General features: G+C 37.0%; 1 protein-coding gene across 1 annotated transcript; it reads left to right on the top strand.

Annotated features, from left to right (window-relative positions):
• LOC105042592 (origin of replication complex subunit 3) lies at positions 1-23,919 on the top strand. Its single transcript, XM_010919882.4, has 17 exons — positions 1-197; positions 271-489; positions 585-759; positions 842-1,011; positions 1,154-1,284; positions 2,403-2,676; positions 2,781-2,855; positions 3,274-3,350; positions 3,447-3,537; positions 8,286-8,482; positions 8,945-9,014; positions 15,732-15,820; positions 17,991-18,071; positions 19,670-19,745; positions 22,297-22,424; positions 22,914-23,081; positions 23,622-23,919. The coding sequence occupies exons 1-17, from the start codon at positions 120-122 to the stop codon at positions 23,725-23,727; spliced, it is 2,205 nt and encodes a 734-aa protein (XP_010918184.1). The 5' UTR covers positions 1-119; the 3' UTR covers positions 23,728-23,919.
• The last annotated feature ends 521 nt before the right edge of the window (positions 23,920-24,440 follow it).

The raw sequence follows: 24,440 nt of genomic DNA on the forward strand, positions 1-24,440 counted from the left end.
CAGTTCACCACCCACTCTTCCCGCCAAAACAAACGCAGCCCCCCTGATGAGAGAGGCAAAAGAGTCCGCAACGGGGCCAAATAAACCCTAGCATTCAGTCTTCTCTCTCGAAATCAACAATGCCGCCCTCTCCGATCTCCGATCTCCCCACTTCTTCGGCCGCCGCCGCCTCCAACGATGTCGATAACAATCTCCAGGTTCGCCTCTCACCGTCTTCTCTCCTCTCCTTCGTTTCTTTCCTCCCTTCGCTCATCTCCCCCTTTCCCATAGCCGTTCTTCGTTCTCCACAAGGCCTTGCCTCGAAAATCCGAGAGAAAGTCTTCCGGATTTGGGACAGCGAAAAGAAAGATTGATTTGCCCCCTTCTTCCCTCAAGTCCATCGAGAAATCTGATGTCTCGTCGACTGAAGAAGCCAGCGATTGGATCTACGAGCAGCTTCGCCTCGAAGCCTTCAACCGAACCTGGTCCAAGATTGATTCCACCATCAAGGTGCCGTCTTTCTCTTCCTACATCTCGATTTCTTGTTTTCGTATGAAAAAAATGTTCTTTAACAAGTTTGATATTCCCCTTTGTTCTCCTTTCAGGACGTTTTGAGGCAGATCAATCTCAATCTCTTTGATGAAGTACAAAGCTGGGTTCTTGAGTCATTCTCCAAAATCAAATCCATCAGGCCACATAAGATTTCTGAGATTCAAAGGCCCTATCCGCTTGTAACGGATATTATATGCAGGAAGATACCCACAGCATTGATCTTGACAAGTGAGATCTCACCACTTGTAGTTCATACCTTTTTGGAACGAAATTCTTATTTTAATGTGCTGATTGATCTTAATTGGTACAGAAAATGTGGAGTTTGTTGATGATCTGCTGACGTTTCAAGAGCTTGGTGGGCATCTGAAATCTAGTGGATGCCATGTGGCTTACCTAACATCATTGGATTTCTCGGTTAAGCATGGGATATCTGGCTGTCTTAGAAGCTTGTTGAGACAGTTGGTTTCAGAGGCTCCTGATGTAGGAAACTGCTGCAACTTTTTCCCCCTCCATTCTGATGTTATCATCAATCAAACTTTTTGAAAGAACAAAGATTTTTCTTTTCTGTTCCAGTTTGCTTTTCCCTTTACATGATTGTTTTGCTGTCTTTCCTTGCATGTAGATGGCTGATATTTCTATTCTGGCCTCATGGTATTGTGAGCCAGAGAACTGTGATAATCCTGTCCTTGTGATAATTGATGATAGTGAGCGATGCTGTGGTGCTGTCCTGGCCGACTTCATCACAATGCTAAGGTATTTTTGTTCATGGGCTTCTAAAGGCCTCTCTCCTGCCACCTTTGATACCTTGCAAAACTAGAGATACCGTCAAGGAATTTCAGTCCTACATAATGGGTTCTATTTTAGAGATAACATTATAAATATTTCCTGTTTGTCAAGCTGCCATATGTTGAATCCCCTATAAATCAGCACAGCTTCATAATACAAAATCATAATCAAACTGATCTACTGTTTTTCTTTTATGGCACCCTGTTATACACTTTGTACCAAGTTAAAGAGTACCTGTTATATCTCTGATCTACTGTTTTTCTTTTATAGCACCCTGTTATACAGTTTGTACCAAATTAAAGGGTACCTGTCATAGTTGTAATTACTTCCATAATTTGTTTGAAATCAATCAAACAAGTAAAAACATACAAGTTTCATATTTTTTTGGGATAAGGTACCCCCTTCTGTCAAATTGACAGGGACTTCCAGAAACCTTGGCATGATCTCCTTTATGGAGGCGTCTGATTGAAAGTCCTTTTGTGTGTTCAGGATTGGTGTTTTGAAGAGATCGAAGTTAGACTCAGTAACCAGCCTGAAAACAGGTTCATTGGGTCTAAAGCTCTCAATAATCAACTCTAATTTCATATTATTTGCTAAAGGAATAATTTCTCATTCTCTCGTGCAATTGCAAAATGACAATGATGACCAGATATCATGACCTAAATTTTTTGAAATACAAGATTTTTTTAGTTTTCTTCCTCTACAGTAATTCGTAACCACCAAGCGTCCGTGATAGCAGCCACAAAGTTCCAGAAGATGGTTATCATAGAGAAAGGACAAAAAACCAAGGATAAAATGGATATATTGCAAAAAGAAAACAAAAGTTCAAAAGTTGAATACTCTGTTATCATATTAGAAACTTTATCAAATAGGACACAGTGAACCCAAATGTTAATCTAATAAAATCTGTGAAAACAGACACTAATCTACTTTATCTATCTTCTTTAGGCCCAACTAGGCACAATGGTGGTCCAAGGCATTATGCGGTCAAGTAGACCTAAAAATTTCTACCATGACCTAATAAACTTCCCTACAGATTTAACTTTTACTAGCAACATGGCTTCTAAAAAGTTCCTGTTTTTTAGTGAATGGGTGATCAAGATTCCAATCATCTTTATAATGGGAGTTGCAACAACTTTTGATGCCCCAAGGAGACTTCTTCCATCAGATGCACAGCAACACTTGCATCCTTGTAAGTTCACATTGGGATCTCCTTGTGAGAAGATGAATGCATTAATTGAGTCTGTTCTTGTAAAATCATGTTCTGGATTCAGTATTGGTCACAAAGTTGCAGCATTCTTAAGAAACTATTTCCTTCGACATGATGGAACATTTACTTCTTTTGTAAGGGCTCTAAAGGTTAGTACTTTGCCCTTTTAACTTTAATTTTAACTTATGAGGCAAATTCTGCACCATGTTGCCTCCATGAGTACATATAATGTGAAAAAAGCTTCTTTCTGCAGCTTGCATGCGTTAAACACTTTGAAATGGAGCCTCTGAGTTTTCTGGGCCTTGACATACTTGATGAAGATTCTGAGGTCATACTTCTCTTCCCCTCCTATTAAATGTCTGAGATAGGGATGCTATTCTCCCCTATCCATTTTTTCATACATATATTGAGCCACCTTGAACCACTAGCTTGGTTCCATTTTAATTTTTTTATGGAAGTAGTAAGAAAGGTATCTGTGCTGACCGTTACAAATATTTTGGTCTAAGAAGATTTCTGGAAAATGTATAGATATGCTTGTTCATTTGTTTATGTAATTGCTTCTAAACTATGGAAACTACAAATAGATGAATTATATCAGCATCACAACTTTGGCAACCCATCGCAAATGGGCTTTTTGATTTCCAAAAATATAATGATTGACTTGTTTCTAATGCTTCGAAGATCTTCTTTTGATGTAAATCTTGAATTCATACTCTGTATTATTTACCCTTTGATTCCACATGCAGATTTTCCAGCAAGGCCAGTGTGATTCATTGCCTGACTCTTTGCGTAATCATGCTTTCAATCTTCCATCTTGTCAAAGGTATGGGCATCCATACCATGTATACGTTTGCATGACAATTCATTCTATATTTAAGGCTAGTCGATACTAGGACTATGAGCAACAAGACTTCTTCAGGGAAAAAATTCTCAAAGGCACTGGTGGAAGTTTGGTACATGGGCTAACTGAGCTGAGGAGGCTGCAAAAGTGTTGGAGTTCTGTTGTTATGGTAGGTCTGATAACCCAATCTATCCGTTTTAGAACATAATGGAAATTATGATGAGTGCAACTGAGTGCTTCTTTAGTTTGCTGTAATTGAATAGTTAACATCTTCTATTGTAATTGTGCCTTCGGTGACCAACTGCTGTACTATAGATAGGTTGAAGAAACTTTAATGAATGAAAACTTAATATATGGAACTTGAGAACAACATAACTATGCCAAAACTTTCTAGTTTTCATCTAGCACAACTAACGGTTCTGTGTGGGTTTATAGACATTATGAAGAAGAATACCAGAATGACCATATTACCTTTTACAACCAATCACCATTACATTGTTAATGATGTCTAGCTTGAACACTTTTCTGCTAGTTTACTACTCTCTGAGACAGTTTAACATTTCATTGAATATACGCATGCAGAGACCATTTCAATATTTATGCATGGAAGAAACATCTTGAGCTTTCTTTATTTATATTTTGAGAGCTGTACTTCGATGATGTCACATACAGATCTATTCCCGACCTCTCTTCATACATGCTCATTAGTCATGTGAGCAAGGGGTTGAGTAATTGGTGGGAGATAGGAAGAATTGATGGTAAACATGCTTTTTGCCACAGGTAATCCTGCTCTCTCTCTCTCTCGGCCAGGCTGCATATAGATATTCTTTTAGACGATTTAAGCCTCCACATATGGTTAGAGGATAGGACAGGTTTTCAGCTCGGTCACTTTGTGCGTAGACATTCTTTTAGATGATTTAAGCCTCCACATATGGTAAGAGGATAGGACAGGTTTTCAGCTTGGTTACATTGACACCAGTGAGATACATGGTAGCCTTACTAGCAGGTTGCTTTAAATGGGCATTTAAGGCTTTATCAATGAGCCTTTTAGCTCTATTCAGAGAATTTTTTAAGCTTTATATTTTTGGCCTTATGCCAATTATTGTGTGCCTTCAGGTATCAGGAAAATCAGTGTAGATGCATCAAAGACTCCACAATACTCTTTAAGAAACAACCATGTCTATTGACCGCTAATACATTGTTAGTTGAGTTGGCATTGCTGTGATGTATCCTTGATAGCATAAATTTGGTCAATGTGCCGAGAATGAATTTGGCCCATCAAAAAGTGCAACCTTGATTTTTTTTGAGATGTCTTAATCTGATGGCTGAAGTTACTTGACTAGGTGAAGGTGATCACTTAGTATTTTAATGTTGGTAATCGACGAGGAATTCCTATCTATGATCTGATTAAAGTCACCACTTTGGCTTATGGCCCATTTATTTGATGGGTCTGTTTCACATTATTGTTAGGTGCAATAACTTAATAATATTATAGACATGTCAAACCATCATATGATGGGGCTTGGACATTTTCTATAGAACAAAGGGAATGGCACTGTGCTTAGAGCTGAATACGGCTGAATGTTTGGTGCTCCATTATATTATTCTTTAGCTTTAGCATTCTTTGTTGGCCATTGAGTTACATTTCCTTCTTGAATTAAGTCACTGAGACTTCTGTAGTTCTATAAAATCCTTTGTTCACCTTGAATCCTTTCTGATCATGTAATCCATAGGCAAATTGCAAGCTTGTGTAACTATAAATTCTAGCCTTTATAATACAAATATGAAAAGCCCAACTAGTTTTCATGCCTTGTAACAGCATTTACAATGGAAACACAGTTGAATTGTTTTGAGAGGAGGAAAAATCTGACTTATATATATGGTAGTCATAGGAAAAGAATGTAATGCTTTTTTCTTTCCATTCTCAAAGCCATTGCCTTGTGAGTCCATTGGAAGGACTATGCTAAAGGGCAGGCCTTTGGCTTGATGCACCATGGGATTTTTGCCAAAACTATGCATTGTAGGGGCAAATTAGTCACTAGTGTTCAAAGAATATGGTAGGACATCTATGTTCTTAAGCTTCATATATGCCACATATTTTCAGAATGATGGTCGAATGTGTTGCTTTTTATTATTTTTATAGTAATTTATTATTTTAAGTTCGTGATGAGTCCATCCCTTGAAGGACTTTCGCTATTGTAGAGTAGTATAAATGAAAAAAGGGTGGCCCAATGGATAAGGCTCTTGCCACAAGGTTCAGGGTTATGCCACCTTATCCCTGCATGTGGATAGGTTGTTTCCGTGTTTCAAACTCATGACTCCTATGTCATAATAGGGCAACCTTACCATTGTGTTAAGGCTCACCCTCTTTGGAGTAGTATAAAGGAAAAAGAGAAAATATAATGGAGTTAAAAGCCTACACTTGTCCATTTTTCTGTACAATAAGAAAATGTATATGCCAAATTCTTCAATTTCAATGTTGCAGTCACAATGATAATGTGGAGTAGTCATAGAAAAACACGAAATATTGAGATTTTCCCAAATCTAGACACTGAGGCAACTTTAGTTGTTTTTTTCACGTCCCCATGTTGACTTATGCAGCAAGGCAGCCTTTTGCTTTCATATAACTATGTGCACCTTTTATTGTAGTCACATGTTGCTCCAGCCTTTGAATATTGTTGGACACTTGTACTTCCTTTTTCAAAATATTAAAGAATCACACTTACGATGGAAACCCTCAAAGCATATGATGTTTACTCTATGGAAGTAGATTTCTTGCAATAAGCAACTTTTGGAGTACAATTGATAGTTTAAGAAACCATGGGTGTCGATAAAGGAAACAGAAGATGGAAATATTTGTAAAACATAATCTGAAAAATTGCATAGTTCATTGTACAAATTTTATTTTTTCTATTTAGATGACAATTGGAGAATAAAATCTGGCACTAGTTGATATGGGGGACCAGTTGTGTCAAATTTTGATGGTTTTAGATTGTGAAGAATTTTATTCTTTCTAAATATAAATTTTGGCTGGGTGATTGACTTGATGGAAGTCTGTGATGTTATGTTGCATAGTGCTAGATACATACTTATTACTCTGAGCTGTATCGGCCGCAAATCGGGATGGTTTGGTCTTCCGAATCAGAATACGAGATGAGGGAGAGGGAAAGAGAGGGAAAAAGAGAGGAAAAGAGGGAGAGGAGGGGAAAAAAAGAGGGAACGCCACCGTTGGAGGGTCGGTGTGGCTTGTCGAGACCATTGGAGGGTCGCGGAGGCCTCCGTGGCTCTATATCGTCCTATAGGATATTTAATTGAGAGATAAAGATAGGAGAAGTGAGGGTACCGAAGGGAGGCACAACTGGTGGAGAGGCCATTGGAGGGTGTCGGATGGCTGCCGTGGCCATCAAGTGGTGGAACATGTATGGACAGAATCATGACCACGGAACATGGTCAACCGCTCCTGTTCATCATGTTTTTTATTTTAAAACGATGATGAACAGTGAAGCGGCAAATCCATTGCTGGCTTCACTGTGGTCGGGGTTTTTTAGAAAAATCCATGACATAGGGGTGATCGCCTCTATTTCATTCCCGTAGAGTTGCAGGCCATGATTCCGCCATCTAATGGCTACAATGGCCAATCGGAGGTCCTCCGACGACCTCTTCACCGGTCTCACCTCCCTCCTTTTCTTTCCCGCCCCCCTCTCTATCTCTCTCTCTTTCTCAACAGCGATTTGGCAGAGAAAGCGGAGGCCTTGACGGCCATCCGAGTGCTCCCACGGCCTATCTGTGGCTACCGTCGGTGTCTCCTCCGGCCATCCTCTCCCTCCATCCCTGCCCCTCCCTCCCCCTCCCCTCTTTCTCTCTTTTCCTCCTTGTTGGTTCCTTTCTTCACTTCTGTGTCGCATTGCACTGGTTCGATTTGGTACGGACCCGTACCGCCAACCGGCCAGCATGAGTCCTGAGACCAACTCTATGGACCTAGCTCTAGGGTAAGCAAGGAAGAATAAAGGTGGCTAATTGTGATGTTGAATAGTTTCTTCCGGAGTCATGTGAAAGAATGGAGGTACTTCATAATAAAATGGTGTGTTGAGAGGTGCCACAAAATTTAGTGGACAAGTCTGAGGTCATTGTTCTGGGAGTGCGAATGTCATGTAGAGATAGACACCATGCTTGCAGCAGTCAGTGTGTAAAATATTGAACCATACCATTTTTAATAGAATCAAATACTTTGCCCAACTTAGTTAAATATTCAAGTTATATTTGAAGAAATGTGAACCCTCAATCTGAACTTTCGATTTGGACTCCAAAGTCAAGATTTGTGATCCACAATACTATTACTGGTTATCAGAATGTTATCATATACTTATACAAGTAAAGTTCTCTCTCTCTCTCTCTCTCTCTACTGTGCTGAATTACTTTTCTTATGCAACTATGTAATGTGATTAATCAGTTTGGATATCAAATAGGAAAATTAGGATGAGATCTAAAGTTGGCCATAATATCATCCTCCATGGAATGCCCCCTATATGATTCTTTTTAGTTATCCTAGCTCATAGGGTCATCAAAGAGTTTTCCATGCATGTTTATTTTTCACCAGAAGAGAGTTACTTTTCTTTGCTTTTTTTGGTTTATTTGCATGGTAAATGTTAGTATCTTGATATCTTTTTATTGTTCAACCTATTAAGTCTTTTTTTTAATGGTTCAAAATTTAAGCCACGTGCATCTATGGTCCAAATTTATGCAAAATAATGTGTTTCTGTTTGGCAATAGATATTATTGCTAAAGAGCATCTTTTTCATTTTTTGAGAAATGTGTTTCTAGTTGATTTGTCATTGCTTGTGACTGGTCAAAACCTCATGTTTCAATCACTGTTATCTTATGGCATATGATGCTACAACCTCTGGCCATTCATGGCAGTGCTTATTTGAAGTTGGAAAACGAAAAAATATGCAACTACTAGACATTTTCTGCGAGGCCATCGATCCAACTCTCTACAACCTGAGGGCTTTAGATCACAACTTGCAGTTATCTTCATTGATCGGTCGCAATCTCATTGAGGGAAAGTCTAGTTCTGCTAAAGGAGGATTTATTGCTCAGGCAATACAACAGGTAAGGTATGTAAATTCATTTAAGTGTTCAATTAAGAATCCAGTGGCTAGATATTGTACTCATGGTTACAATATCCATGAGAATCTTTTTAAACTGGCTTAGCTCACTGTTGTAGATTGCTAGAAAATCTCCCACACCTGAAAGAAGGCTGTAGCATTTATAAATATATACTCTACCATGTGGTAAATTGGTCCTCTTGTAGCTGCCAGTAAATAATTGCGAACAAGTGAAATCATTCTTGAAGTTTGTAAAATTTTATCTGCAATTCATCACTAGCCTAATGCGTGATCACATTATATTAGCCATGACCTTCACCTCTCCAGGACTGTATCACCCTTCCTACTTGTCTTCCATTAACTTCTTGAGTGCTTGTTGGGCAACTGATTTCTAAATTCTTGAAGCATTCTTTGCGTTGTATTATCTTAGACATTTATGAATGTATTTGTCAACCTTTTCTATTGGATCAGGGAGCTCCCAGCAGCATCACTTTCTCATTTGCTTAACATTTGGGGTGTCCACACAGGGGAAATGAATGAGGTACTATTTATGAGCAATAATTTCATCCCCAGTTTCATCTAGAAGATTCGTTTCTAAACCCTGTTATATTGAACTATTTATTCTTGTGCACAATCAGTAGTTCTCTTGGCTAAATCTATGTTGAATAATGAAACTCTTGGTTGGATAAAATTATTATGGCCCTTATGCGAATTTCTGTAATATTATCTTCGGAAAATTAAGAAAAGTTAGGGTCCAAGTTTTACAAAAGTTGAACTTGGGTCATTTAGCAATAAATATTGAATATGTTAGTTTAATTTTTATCTACTGATGTCATGCATACTTTGCTAGCATGGCATGCATATGATGCCTCATTGTGCTAACATTATTATATGCTGAACCTAGGCATGCAGCATTGGTACATGCACAAGTCTGTAAAATGTTTATGACTAACATATTAAAATGCATGTAATTATGTAGTGTTTTCTTTGTTCTACACACTACGGGTTGAACCATGCCGAATTGGCCGGTTCAGGGGACTGAACTGGATTGCTTGGTAACCAGCAGCATTCAAGGGTTCGATTAGGGGCATAAAGGGATCGAGAGTTTTCTTTGTTTGCACAGCTTTGTTCAAAGGTTTCTCCATTCAAGCCCTCTTCCTCTTCCCCTCCACCCCCCCCCCCCCCCTTGAGGCCTGTTCGAGCCCTCTTCCTCTTCCCCTCCCTGCCATCTTCCCTCTTCCTCACCCTCTTTCTCTCCGCCTTGGCAATGATGAGGAGAGCTGTTCAGGTCCTCTCTCTCTCCAACTCCCTCTCTCGCTCTTCTTGTTTCAGTATGCCCCAAAATGACATGGTACAAACATGTACGATGCGGAACTACGGAACTGGTTGCCGGCCAATACGCCCTTTAGTACCAGTTTGGAGAATCTTAGTTCTACATAAAAGAGATGCTATTTCTTTGAGGTGTCTTGTATTCAATTGTTTGCATTAGTTCTTGTAATAGTTCTTGTAATGCACGTTAATAGGGGCATCTGCAAAAGCCTTAACCCAAAGTTCACTATTTATCTCCTCTTTCAGCTCAAGGAAAAGAAAGAAAATTGAAATTAATAATTCTATAGCCTATTCACGGATGTAAATAGAGAAATGACCCTAGAATGTTTGTGAAAATCAAATGTCAAAATATTTATTTATAACTAATTTTGCTCAGTTTCAAATGAAACTATTGGAAACTACCAAAACTAGATCAAAATTTTCTGAAACTGCCAAAATAGATGACTGAAACTGCTGGGTAGTTTTGGTTTGGTCTTGGCTGGAATGGGGGTTGATTTCAGCCAAAAATTTGAACCTTGTTTTGAACAAATAAATATAGTTTCAACTTTCAACACATCTTATTGAAATCTAGGATCATAAATCATGTTAGGTACTTTGTTATTGTACTTCAACACATGAACCTTTTCAATTTATTCGTCATACAAATTAGCATTACTGCCAATATTTACTCATTACTGACACGAATAAGCTTGAAATTTATGATGGACACAAAAAAGGTACACAGAACTAGTTTACACATTAATAAGATAACACTGTAGATGTACACATACTATCTGTCATTTGGGAAACTATATGTACTTTGGAAAGCTTACATATGCTTGATTACCTTTATTTTTAAAATCCTTTTTGTCTGCTTTAGTATGCTAAAAGCAAATGAAACTATGTTTATGCAAAACCAATACATCGCAAGTGCATTGATGCTGTATGCGTAATGCTATGCTGTTGAGAGATTGCATTCTAGTTTTACTACAGAAGGCTAAACAATGTAATCTTGATTTCTAACATTTTGTTTGATGTATAACAGTGGATGTTTATTAAAATAAAAGTATGTCAAATTTGTAATGTGTCTTCTAGATCTTCCCCATTCCAAAATGTCCTAAACAGAGACAAAGTTGTTTAGGATAAATTCATAATGATATAGTCTGGCATGGATGGTGTACAGGTCCACAAAATTCATATTGCTTGCTGGCTTGATATGTTTTTCATTTATTTTATAGTGTGGACAGATACTTTAATCCTTCATTTGTTTGGCTGTTAAATCTTATATTAACCTTTATAGCCATAGCATCCATCTTTGTCTTCAGAGCCTGGTAGATGATAGGGATGTGTATCTGCTTGTATTACACTTTTGTGGAGAATCAATTGAGGTCAAAATTATAATTAAGAAAGTCAAAAACTGAAAGAAGCAAAAATTACATACCAAACTTACATAATCAATGACATCAATTTGGTGAAAATATCAATCTCTATCATGCCATATGCTAGCACCATTGATGTTATGGAATGAAAATACATAGTGTTTTACAATTACGATCCTTTGTGATTGAGTGTGAAATATTTTTGCTGTTGCTTAATCTGTATGTTATATCATCAGAATAAGCCGAAAAATAATGAATATATTTACAAAAATAAGTGCTCAAGTCCACTAGAATATACAATAGTTTGTTCCTTTCTTTTCTTTTTAATGTAAAACTGTTACATTTCTTCTTATTTTTCTTTTCCTTCAACCTTTTGTTGTTATATAGTAAGATGGGTCTGATCCAATGATGTGAATTTTGCTCGTCCCAATTATTTCTTAAGAAGAGTTAGACCAGATCAGCTATAACCTGGCCTAACCAAAAGCAGGTGCGCCAATATGGTGGGCTTGAATGCAATGACAAACTTTACCTTGGGTTTACAATGATTATGCAACTGCAAAGGTTGGGTGGGGGGGGGGGGGGGGATATATTTAGTTCCAATATGAAATGATCATAGATGGTATAGTCCATGTAAGGGGGTGGCGTAGGGTTTTTCTTATTATAATTTTCTAGCTCTTGTAGGGAAAGAGTTATACTTGATGCTTGGGTTAGAAACAAGTCCAGCTGTTAAGATGAACATGGCAAAGTTGAGACTTCTTGGTTGGATATGTTCTTAAACTAGTCAAGACAATGAATTAATACACTAGTAGATATATGAAAGTTGCAAAAACAGATTTAGGCCCTGTTTGGGATTACTATTGGCAGTAGAGCTTTTGAAGCTTTTGAGAAGTAAAACTTTTGAAAGTAGAGCTTTTACAAAAAGCTATTTGTTGTTTGATAATCATATTAATGAAGTACTTTAGGTAAAGCAAAACAGCTTCCCGACATTAGCAAGAAAGCACTTTTGGGGAAAGCTTCAAAATACAGCTTTCCCTAAGTAGATCTTTTCAGCTTTCTGGTAAAGCCAAAATAGCTTCCCGATATTTTTACCAAACATCACGGTATCACTTTAAAGTGCTTTCTGAAGTCAGAAAGTATTTTTTGGCACTCTAAAAGCTTAGCCAAATAGGGCCTTAGTAGTTTGATTACAATAATATGCATGTTTGCTAAAATGATCCAGAGATATCATGATAAGGAGAGTGACTTTTTTTTTTTTTTAATATTGGAAGTCTCATATAAGATAGTTAGAAGTTGCAGTAAATGATTTTTTATTGTATTCATATAAAAAACTGTTTTGGCCAGAATTCTGAAACCAAAATTGAAACACTTCAATTTCAGCACTTGGGCCAGTTCTAGATTTTTGGCTGAAACCCATTTTTGAGGCCAAACATATTTTATATAGCGGCAGTCAGCGCCATGTTTTGCCATTTCTTTATTGTTCTGACTAATGGAATTTTTTTCTCAAAGGGTGATATCAAATTAATGAATTTTGAGAAGTTGGAAGTTTTTCTGATGTTAGGTTCCTATGAAATTTAGTGGAAAAAGATTTTTTTGACATATGAGAATGAGACTATCTTAGCTCAAAGTCAATAGACTTTAGTTTGTGGGAGTGGGAGATTGTCATCAAATAATGGAGTGATTTACTAGAACGTTTTTTGTAACCTTTTTTATTTCTTAAATTATACTATAACCATTTCCATTTTAAAGGTCATTAGAGGGAAGATATCCAGAGGTCCCAACAAATACAGTATACCCTATAATGGTGTCTTATTTATTTTCTGAAATTGTTTTGTCTTTCTTTCACGTTTCCTATATTTTGGTTTTTCTCCTTCCAGATTTATTGAATTAGTTTTGGTTCAAGACTATTGAATCTGGAGCCAGAATTAACTAATTTTAAACTCATTTGGTCCGTTTGAAGCTAGTGCTTGAAATTGAGGTTTTGAACCTTGAATTTTGAAAGCTCATGGTCATAAAGAATAGTCTTTAATAGAAACAAATTCTGAAGTAATACTTTGAAGCCAACCTGATAAATATAGTTGGTTATCTTTAGTGATTTTGGATTGGAGGCAATGAGGGGTAAAAGCCTGAACTGATACCAGGATCCATACCGATTGGCTACCGGTTCGGTATGGTATCTGCTTGGCCTGAGAAGGCTCCAAACCAGTACCTGTTCAGCCTGAGAAGGCTTCCCGAGCCTTCTCAGGCCTTCCCATCACTCTAATAAGAGATGGGGACTGAACCGCCATGAACTGAGAGGCTCGGCCAGGTATCACTCCGAATTGCCTGGTTTGGAGCGGTTTTGGGTATTTTCCGAAAAAAGGGCCCGTACCTGTATGGCTCGGTATGGGGTGAACTGGGTGGTTCGGCCTAGTTCGGTGTACCATGGGTAAAACTGAGATGACGGAGACAAAATATCAGCAACTTGGTTTGAGTGCCACACAACGCATTGAAATCTACATGATATTTGAATTTTTAGATGAGTTATGATTCCTCAAATTTTGGTTCTTATTATTAAATAATCTGTTGAAGAATCTTATTTTTGGGTAAGACAGCATATTATGTTGCTAGGAGCCTAGGACTTCATTTGTAATGTAGTAGCATGTAATTATGGAATTTCAGATTTTTCTTTTTGGTATTTTAAAATCTTAAGCTCAGATAGCCTTTAATTATATACATATCACAGATTGCTCTGCAAATGTGTAATAGATGTAGCATTCACCATCTCTTGAAACTCATGATCCGATGGGAGTGGTCATCCAAAAAGAGAAAAAAGGCCTAAAGAATTGAGATTCTGTTTGTGTCATTTGTATTGTATTTATACCATAGAAGCACTAATATGTTTCCTAGAACACCTAGCAACCATGGACAGGTCATTTTGCCTATGAAGCATTGATGTCTGCATAACTTAACCTAAAAAACTTGGATAAATGAATAATCTTGAATATTGGAAGAAGCAGGCAACTACATGATGCCAAGTATGCCTCCAAGTTGTTAGATCGAATTTACTTCAGGCTATTTCAGATATGCTGCTTAAGGTATAACGTAACTGCTCAAGCAACCAATAAATGACTGGACTAAACATTTTTCTTAAATGTCATTCTAGTGTTAGACATTGTTGAATCTCATAGGAAAGACCCATAAAGTAATCTCTCATCAATCTTGCAGGAAATGTGTCAAGTGATGGTAATAGACTCTTGAGAGGATGGCTAAGATGGTCCTCTCACCTTCAAAATCAATGATAGGCCACCCAAATTGAAGATCCAAAAAGTTGAACGTGATTTGCATGATAAAAAAAAAGCCTGGAAACAAAATTCATGTGTTTTGATGGTGTCTAACCTATACATCAAGTTGGTACAAAAACAAATCTTATCAATTACGTCATTGTGGTAAAATACATAATCGGGCCCACAAATTGAAAATCTGCTTTATGGATTATGACCTAAACATCTTAAAACATGGGCAGATCTAAATTCACTAGGTTCTAGTGATTAGATCATAATAAAAAATAGTATCTTGCTAATACACCGTCCACTTTGACACCTATTTGATGATTATATCAGAGATCACCAAAATACATGATTGTTTGGTTTCTAGGCATCTTTTTTAGCATAGATCATGTTTAACAGTTTGAGTCTTGCATTCGGATAGCTTATCATTGATTGAGGACCATCTCAGCTATCCTCATGATGGTACATTAGCATTACTCAAATTTGCCAATATTTCAAACAATTTTTGTTGGAAATGCTCACATTCTTTTTAGCAGTGAAAAGACATCATTATTTCTATGACCTCTTAACTTAATGTCCTTAGAAATTTGGGAATCCTTTGTCCTGTGTAAATATAAATATTTGGGTTTTGCTCTTAAAAGCATATGTTGGCACAATTCTTGCTGGAAAAATGAGACTTTACTTTAGGCTTTTTACTAAACCATCAATCACTTAAACAAACCATACAAAGGATGAAGAGTTATCTGCTGCTTTTTACAAGGAATAGGTACCTGCAGCATATCTTACCGAGAAATCAGTGACAAACCAAAAAGTGCTGTTGTGACCTCGACTTTTCTTTGATAGTCTTAGAGGAGTACCAGAAATGAAAAATGGTTGACATGATGTTCACGGTCTTAGTTAATATAATGTTGGACAGACATTTTTCTGGTTGGGTGAGAAGTAAAGAAGGTTTTCTGTTGAAAAGCTTCGGTGGATGTTCATTGGCAGAAGAAGATTTCAGGGAAGAAGTAGAGAATTATGAAACTAAGCTACAAACAGATAGAAGATTTCGTGCAGAAAATAAGCTCAAGATGATAGAGGCAATGTGGAGTCATTTTAAGTTTTAACATTGTAGAAGGTATACATGTAATTTATCTATTACCAGTAATCTTTGTTCTAAACATGTTTTTATATTTCATTTTTGTAACATTTTAGCTTTTTTGGATACATTGTGGAGCATAGTATATTATGCATTTAAGATTCTGCTGATAATTTCACTTTTTAAATGGAAATAGACTTTATTGCTGGATCCTCTTGTTCTCACAGATTCAGGATAGAGTGAGAGAACTTCAATCCATAATAAGTTCTGGAGGAGGTGGCCTGATTTTCAAAGAAAAATGCACAGATATTCATAAGTAAGCAGTATCCACTTTCTTGGTGTTGCAAATTAAAGTAGTATATGTGTTCTTTTATGCTAGATTGGGGTAGGGAACCAACTCAAAGATGCTAGCAGTGAGGGGTGGAAAGGTCATATATAGAACCCAGAAACCTGACTGTGGTTGGTTTCACTGGAAGTGTAATAATAGGAAAAAGGTGATTCACAATATTTATTTGTTTCATGATATTGATTTTTTTTTTTTTTTGCTTGTTTTTATTGAGCAAATTGTTTCCTTCTAGCCACTTCAACCTACCTCAGCCTGCTGCCACATGCTTATGTTGAAAAAATGATAATAAGCATGCCACTGGTGTAGCATCTGGTCACATCTGTAAAGTTCTTATGTGAAGTATACACATTTCATTCATGCTCTGGCTTCTGTTATTAATTATAAAAATCTTCATCTGGGTTCTTGTTTGTAATCTTAAAGAAATAAATTTTATTGAACTAAATTTATTGTACAATCTGTCTCACTTTCTGTGTAAATAAAAATTCATTCTTTAACTAGAACACTTGTATCAGATAGACTTCTTCCAAGCGAGCAAGCTGGATACTGTTGCTTTTCCTCAGTTGTATGTGCATTTTGTCTTTCTATGACATAATTTGCTACAATTAGTTCGGATGTTGATTGACTTAGCACCACACCTACAGAACCTATGAAATTCTGGTTCAATCCAGTCAATATATGGTATATTTGGTTGCCTTAGTGTCTGATACGTCAGTTGCAACTAGCTAGTTTTTGATATTGATCTAACCGTTAATTTAGAAATAGCTTCTAGAAACCAACTTGTTCTTTAATGCACTGCACTGGAAGCACCTAAAAGGGCAAATGAAAGCTAATAACTCTAAGGAAACAAAGGGCCTTCACAGCCTAAAGGGAGGATAATTTGATACTTTAAATATCTTAAAGACATGCCCAGAATAGATACCACCAAGTTAAAGCTAGGAATGACATTGAAATGCTAAAAGGATACTATGAAAGGAATTAAGGGTAATGGAATGAAGTGGAGTTCTGTGTCAAATTCAAATTTAATCCAAAAAGGTAGCTCAAATGGTAGTAACTAGTAAGTAGGATGGTCAAGAAAGCAAGGGATCATGAATCAAAGCTCTTAGGTGCATAACCAGGAAAAGAACATTTGCAAAAAATATGCAGGAACCAGGAAGGGTTCAAAATGGAACTTGACAATAATAGTGAAGTTGGTGACAACCAAACATTGAAAAGAGTGGCCCACTGGATGAGGCTCCCACCATTTCAGGGTTTGGGGAGTGTCAGAGGTATGCAGCCTTTTCTCATGTGTAGAGCCGCTGTTTCTGTGTTTTGAACCCATGACCTCTCTGTTACAATGGAGCAACCTTACCATTGTGTCAAGGCTCTTCCTCAGCTGACAACCAAGCAGTGAACATACTAAAACATGGCTTATCTTTGAAGATACACCTTACATATTTTAGACAGCAAATCTAGGTTTTAATGTCATGAAATTTAGGGCAGAAGTGTTGGAGTGAATGCATTGTTTGGTTGGCCTTTTAGCTAATTTTGATTGTTACAAATGACTCACACGATATGAGCAACACACAGCAGTATGGAGGTCTAAGTTCTACACTTCTAAAATCATGAAGTTTGAAACAGAAATGCTCGAGTGAATACACTATCTAATTGGGGCACGAAACTAAATCTTCTGTTATATATGGCTCCACATCATCAAGCAAATGCCATAGTAAGTTTGTATAAAATGGTTCTATCAACACCAAGCCTTACTCCAGTAAGATGAGTCAACTATGGAGCACAAAATCTACAGAAGGCTCTGAAGCAATATCAAGTGTTTTTCATTTGGAACCATACTTGAAGTCCATGTTCAGATTCATAATATTACATCTGAGGCATCACAGAATTCACATATTGTTGTTGCATATTACAATAGATTGGGTCACTAAAACATTCATGTCTATCCTGCCACTCAATAAAATACTTATTACCTCCGTTTTAGGAATGATAAAATTAACAATTTGAAACGTTTAAAAAAGATCATTTGTTCTCAGGGAATTAACTTTAATTGACTTGTTGCACATGGATTAAGTCCTAAGTTACGCAATAGGAGCACAAGGAAGTATATTTTCTCAGTGGTGATATGCCACTTGTATTCATATGACAGGCGGTCAAGATCATTGAGTGCAGGAAAGGGAACATTGTCAGTGAATGACAAAGCTGCTATGCTGTTGGATGGGATGGTCAGGTAGGATTCCTTTTATATCTTGTACGTATATGTAGTTTGATGCTCTCTTTATCATATCATGTAGTCAGCATGTCCATCTATTAAATTTTAAATAATTTGTATTTGATGGATACTGAAGAATGCAGTGTTTTGGTAGTGATGAAGTGATGATTGCTGTATACTGTACTGTATTTTCTTTTCTTAAAACTGGAAAATCCTTTATCACCATATATATATATTATGTCAAGAGAGGTCTTGCTCGCTGATATGTTATGCTTATTTCTTTATTTTTTTTAGTAATTAGTGCTTTAGTTACTTTATATTACACCATCAATATGCAAAGTAGAGGCATTACCATAATCATTTATTATATTACTCTAGACTAATTCCAATACTAAAGGAATATTGAAACTTCAAGATACATACTTGGTGAGTCACCTCGTATTGCCTTTGGACTTGTTAAGTCATTAACTATGATCTGTTTCTATTTTACGTGGAGTTTCTACAACGGTGCTCTGTATGGCGTACAAAAGTAAGCAAGCAACGGCTATGGTTGTAAGATCGTGAACAGGTTTAGGTTGATGGTTCTCTATGGTTTGTTGTTGAAATCTTTATTTTGGAGATATATGCTACCATTTACATTTGAGCTGACAATGGTCTCCATTTCTAATAATTAAGCTGTCTGTGTATATGCAGACCAGATATGCACACTTTCTCATGTTGACATACTCAATGACAAACCAATCAGGTCTCTTTATACCTGCTCCAAAGTACCCAGTGATGTTCTACCATTTTCTGATGTCACACTTTATCATATAATATTTGAATTGCTTCAAAATTTTGCCTTGCTTTGAAAATCATATTAAACAACATTTACATCAGACATGAGTCAGACAACTGCATGGACATCCGTTTGCACCAAACTATTAGATGTACACTCTTTTGGTTTTTGTTGCTTTTACCATCATCTATGGGTTATGATATTCACATATCAGAGTTCATAATTGTTTTTGAAAAGTATAATTGTTAGCTCTGATGTTTGAATGCCATAAACTGATGGATGATAGCAATAGCAAATAAACTTTTCAAAAGAGACATTCAAACATCAAGTGAATAATTGTTAACCTTGCCTAATTGCTTTAAGAAATACTTGAAAGTAGATGTTGAATTTTGATGTCTATATTTTATAAAATAGCTGTATTTTTTTTTAAAATTGATGATAATGAAATGTGTAATTATTTCCGTGTTCTGCACATGTTTCTACTTTTGCAAGGAAGAGGGACAAGGAAGGTTTAAATCTCATAAGAAAAATCAAGTTCAGTCAATCTGTTAATTTTGTCATTTTTTTTATGTATGCAGAATTATTGGTGGAACATCAAAGTAATTTCTTTTGTTAGTAAATAAGGGGAATCATAAATAGTTAAAGTTGAATGGACAGCAGGGGTATATACATCTAGCTTTAGCTGCAGGCAAGGAAGGAAGGAAAAGAAAAGGAAAATCTTTGATGTGTTACTCTTTTTTTTTTTTTTTCCTTTTTCTTTTTAACAACTTAAATTTTGTTATTGTTGTGTCTGTCCCAAAAGGGTATTTATTGTACAGTAATTTTGATTTTTAATCAGGAAATTTTTGATGCCCATTGAGTGCGTACCGTTCCATGAAATAGTTTGCTTCAAACATGTAGATGTTCTACAATCAGTAAGTATTTAGATGCTTTTCAACATAATGTATACTCATGTTCTGCTAGAAACGGGGTTTTTTGATTGGTCTCTATGTTATCGGCATCTTAATTTCTTTATGACTTGCATATATAAATATCTAACTCACTTATCTTTACTTAAATTTGATTTATTTGCCCATCTTTGTTTCATGAAATGTCATCATTGTTGTCATAATGTCTTTCTACAACTAAAATTTTCATTTGTCATATAATTGTGCTTTTAATTTTCTATTGAGATAAGAACACCACAATGGAGAGCAATGTTAGTCTGGAACTACCATTGCAAAACTAAGAAGCTCATAGGGAGTCCATGAGGGTGCAATAAATAATGACGAATAGATATTCTTGAAGCTTGGTCTGTCATTGTCATATACCTATATCTTAATCTCATTAGCTATGTTTCTAGATCCAATTGAGACACTGACCCAGCTATGACTCGTCACCAAGTAACTAGTCGGCCTAGTGATATATTGATATTAATAGGAAATAAAAGATATATATTCCACATATGTATTTCTTAAATTTTTATTAGTAAATTAAGAGATTAACCTTGAATTTGGCTACCAAAGATTTCAGATGAGTCATGCTCAATGAATATAGGATTCCTGGTCAGGTTAAGATGAACTTGGGCGTGAGACATATAGTCCAACTTGAAATATTCCATTAAATTGGTAGCCCAATTTTCTGAACGCAAATATTTTTGGAACATATATAATAAAATCGGTAAAATTCGCTGAATTGGTGCTAGGGCTCGTACCGGCCAGTGAACGATTCGGTACGGTATGGGTCTGTACCGTGCCATTATGGGGTGTGTTGAAATAAAGATAGGAAGGGCGGGAGGGAGGAGAGGGATGTAGAGAGAGCGGGGGGGGGGGGGGGGCGGTGAGGAAGAAGAGAGGGAGGGAGAAAGATGGAGAGAGAGGCTGAGGAGCTTTGAACCGTCGATGGATTGCTTCAAGAGCTTCGAATTTGATGACGGGACCAAGAGAGATAGGGGAAAGGGTGTGTGAGAGAGCGAGAGAGGCTGAGGATCTTTTAAGCTATCAATGAGGATTTTTGACAACTTCGGATCCAGCAACGGGATCGAGAAAGAGGGAGAGAGAAACTCACTTGTAAGGAAGGTTGTCATCATTGTCATGGTATATCATCTTCATCAACTTGATAGGGATGATAGGCTTCCAATGCAGAGCTTCGAACAAGGATTGAGGGAGATTAGGGCTTCAAAGGGCTGCCTCATATAACCCGAATTGACCAACTGAACTGCACTGGTACTCGACTGGTCCGATCTGGTATGACCCAAAATCGGCCAGTTCGGCACAGTTCAATAGGCCTTGAATATAAGTGAATGCTACTGTAAACTGATTTGCTTTGCTGTATTATAACAAATATGTAGTATGTACCTGCAGAGGACCCAAATAAGACCTTCCCTTGCCATTGAAGTTCCCTTTTTCCTCTCCATTGTAGGTCATTTGCATAACCAAGAAAACAACTGTGAATCTTGAGAGCTGAGACCACAGGAATTACAGTTTGGCAGTAGTTACATGTTTGACTCATGAACTACATATAGGAAAGGTGTCACTCTCAACATTCTACTTTGTTTGGGACAAGACTGTGTGCATAGCAGTTTTCCTTTTTTTAAAAAAAAAAAATTTAAAGAAAAGAGTTCAACACGGACTGACCAAATCACAGACTTCACAAAGAATTTGGGGTTAAGACAAGGACAAAATAGTCTTGTAAGCATCAATTTACTAATGTGTAGTTAAACTTGACTATGTTGGTGGTTGAGGAAAATACGACCTGTTTAAAGGAACTGGACTAGCCAATAAGCTGTTCACCTATCCAACTGGTCAATTTGTTTTTGCTCTGGTAGCACATCTATTAGCATATTGTCATGGATGATGGATCTCATCAAGTCAATTGTATGCCACTTTTTGTTCACATGGTTGAGGAAGAAAGTGACCTTACCTTGACTAGCATCAATCGTTTGTGCTTGCTTGTGCAGCATCAACCAACCCAGTTGCCCCAGGGGCTTGAGTAGCACTAGGTGGAATATATGAAAGTGAAATTAGACATTTGTTGAACAGCATATGTGCATGCCTATTTGTATCTTTGCACGTGCGCATGCATGTGGTACAGCACTATCTATAAACTTACACTATTTGGAAACTTACATTATCTACAAACAGTGACCATCAAAACATGTCTCAACTATTTGGAATCGGGTAATTTAGATTTAAAGAATATTCCAAACGGTAACACAATAACATGTATTGCGATAATGCCATCACCATAACCAGTGAACATCTGTTCCACCTATTCAAATATAATTTTTATTCTTTACTTTTGCCCCCTTTTTGGTAGATATTCTTCTCCAGTCATCTCTATTAGTGCTAGACATTATGAAAAAATAATTAAAAATTTGTATATGTTATAGACGAACAATTGCTGTCTGTCCTTTCAATGTTCCTGAAAATCAGATTATGATAATTGTTAGTTCTTTAATATAAAAAAGTTCCTTATTGTACTTAGGCTTTAATTGGAGATCCAAGGAGAACAATTCAGGTTGATCTTTTGAAGTCCCCAACCTATCTTCAGTGCTGTTGCTGCAGCAGAGGTGGGAATGCCTTGTCATCGTCCATGCATGATACCTCAATTATGTAAGCAATTTTCCCTTATTTTATAAGCACTCATGTATCATACTCAGTCGATATCAAGTGACTCATGCCACATTACTGAAATTTGATATTCATCATAGAAATATGACCAACACGGTGAATTTTAATAGCTACCAGTCATTTTGGAAATAGAAACTCAAAGTTCTATTATTGCAGTTTCAAGTTTCCAGCTTCCAGTGAGGTGTATGCAACTGCCCCTTTTGTAACAGAATCTTTTTAAGGAAATTATTTAGGTTGCAATATAAAGCACTTGCTACATTAAGTTGATGGGCCCATGGCTGCTCATCCCGTCTCATCTGCTGGATTAGTGCAATTCAAGGAGGGTCCCGGGACTATAATGCATGTCCCAGTCCACCCCTCTGATTACTCTTGTAGTCACACTGTATTGCAACCTAACCCAGTTCCCATATAAAAGCTTTATCAAGCCAACTACTTGATCTGATCTGAAAATGTTAAAATATTTGGTTGCAGGTACAGTCTTGCCCAAGAGTATGGTGATGTTATCAATCTCCATGATTGGTACCAATCTTTCAAGGCAACAGTTCTCAGTGCTAGTACTAAAACCAAATGTAAATTGCAGCATTCACCAGCATCAAAAAAAGTTAAAGCCACACCTTCAGAGAGTGAAGCTACAATTCAGTATCCTCCAGGTGCCTTCTTGTATGTCTTGTAATTCCAGCAACCGATGAGCCACCAAATCATGTAGTAATATCTAGGGTGTACAGTTCGTGCATCAGGTTATTTTGGATATCTGATATAAATGTTATTTAGGGTTATTTTAGAATGCATTTATGATTGCTAAGAACTTGTCTGTGATTGTGATACATGCAAGCCAGGGTATGATATGAAGCCCTAGCTGCCTTGGACCAGGTTTCTTTTAGGAAATGTTTCTACATTATATTTCTATCCTAGAATAATATAATGCATTATCAGTAGTAGTCTGCCTGTATATGGGTATCTATTAAAAAGGTGACACTGGTCCAAGTCGACAGGTGAAGATAATTAGCTTAACCATCACACTAGTCATATTTCTGCCTTTTACAGTGTTCTTGGTTCAAAAAACAGTGTTTTGGGAGCTTTGACAAGCTAGCATTTATTGAAAGCTCATGACCTCTTTTGTATTACTCTAATTGACTACTGATCTTATTCTCTTGTGGTCCTTAACTTGAGTTCTTTCAGAGCAAGGTTTTGCAGAGCAGTTACAGAGCTCCAGATTGCAGGGCTTCTTCGGATGCCAAGCAAGAGGAGACCGGATTTTGTACAAAGAGTTGCATTTGGTCTCTAAGCCGTTGAAGTAATGCGAATAGTTGGCAACATATGAAATCGAATACTCGCACCAGAGTCTAACTATTTCATTTATAGTAGAGTGATTTCTTCCTATCTGCTGCAATGTTGATATCCAGTCAGCTTTCTCTATTATATGGATATAAAGACAATGTGGGTCTCGATTTGTTTAAATACATTTTTGTTTTTGTAACTGCAGGTAGTCGATTTAATTTTGGGGCTTTCCTGATACCTATGATTTAAACTAAATTCTTTTCGTTGGCTATCAGTTCATCCTAATATTCAGTGAATGCAGACCTAGTGGAGCTGGACAAGAAATTCTCTTGCCAATAAAATATGGCATTCACCAGGGATTTTGCCGTACCAATTTACCAATAAATCCCAAAATGCATAAAATACAAGAATGTGGTTGTTTTTGCCCTTATATTTGACAATTATGCAAGCAGTTTGCCCTTAAGCGACTAGGCAGTGGCAGAGATAACTGACCTGACTACACTTGCTGTTCTAATGAAGGACGTTTCATTATCTGACATGCATGACAGAATATCCTGAAGATGGGACAAATCCAAGGTGCTCTCGCTCAAGAACACCTATGAGTTCCTAAAGAATGGTGCTCTGGGATCTCCCATATCCCAGGTACTTTGGGAGGAAGTCGAGTGTTCTATTGGCTTTGTCAAATTAATCGCCTGTTAACAGCCAATAATCTAAGGATGT

This window comes from Elaeis guineensis, chromosome 4 (assembly GCF_000442705.2).
Source record: "Elaeis guineensis isolate ETL-2024a chromosome 4, EG11, whole genome shotgun sequence".
NCBI lineage: Eukaryota > Viridiplantae > Streptophyta > Magnoliopsida > Arecales > Arecaceae > Elaeis > Elaeis guineensis.

Coding starts and splice junctions, on each gene's coding strand:
- LOC105042592 (XM_010919882.4), top strand. CDS start 120: ATGCCGCCCTCTCCGATCTCCGATCTCCCCACTTCTTCGGCCGCCGCC. Junction 198..270: donor ATGTCGATAACAATCTCCAG/GTTCGCCTCTCA, acceptor CCTTTCCCATAG/CCGTTCTTCGTTCTCCACAA. Junction 3,351..3,446: donor AATCTTCCATCTTGTCAAAG/GTATGGGCATCC, acceptor AGACTTCTTCAG/GGAAAAAATTCTCAAAGGCA.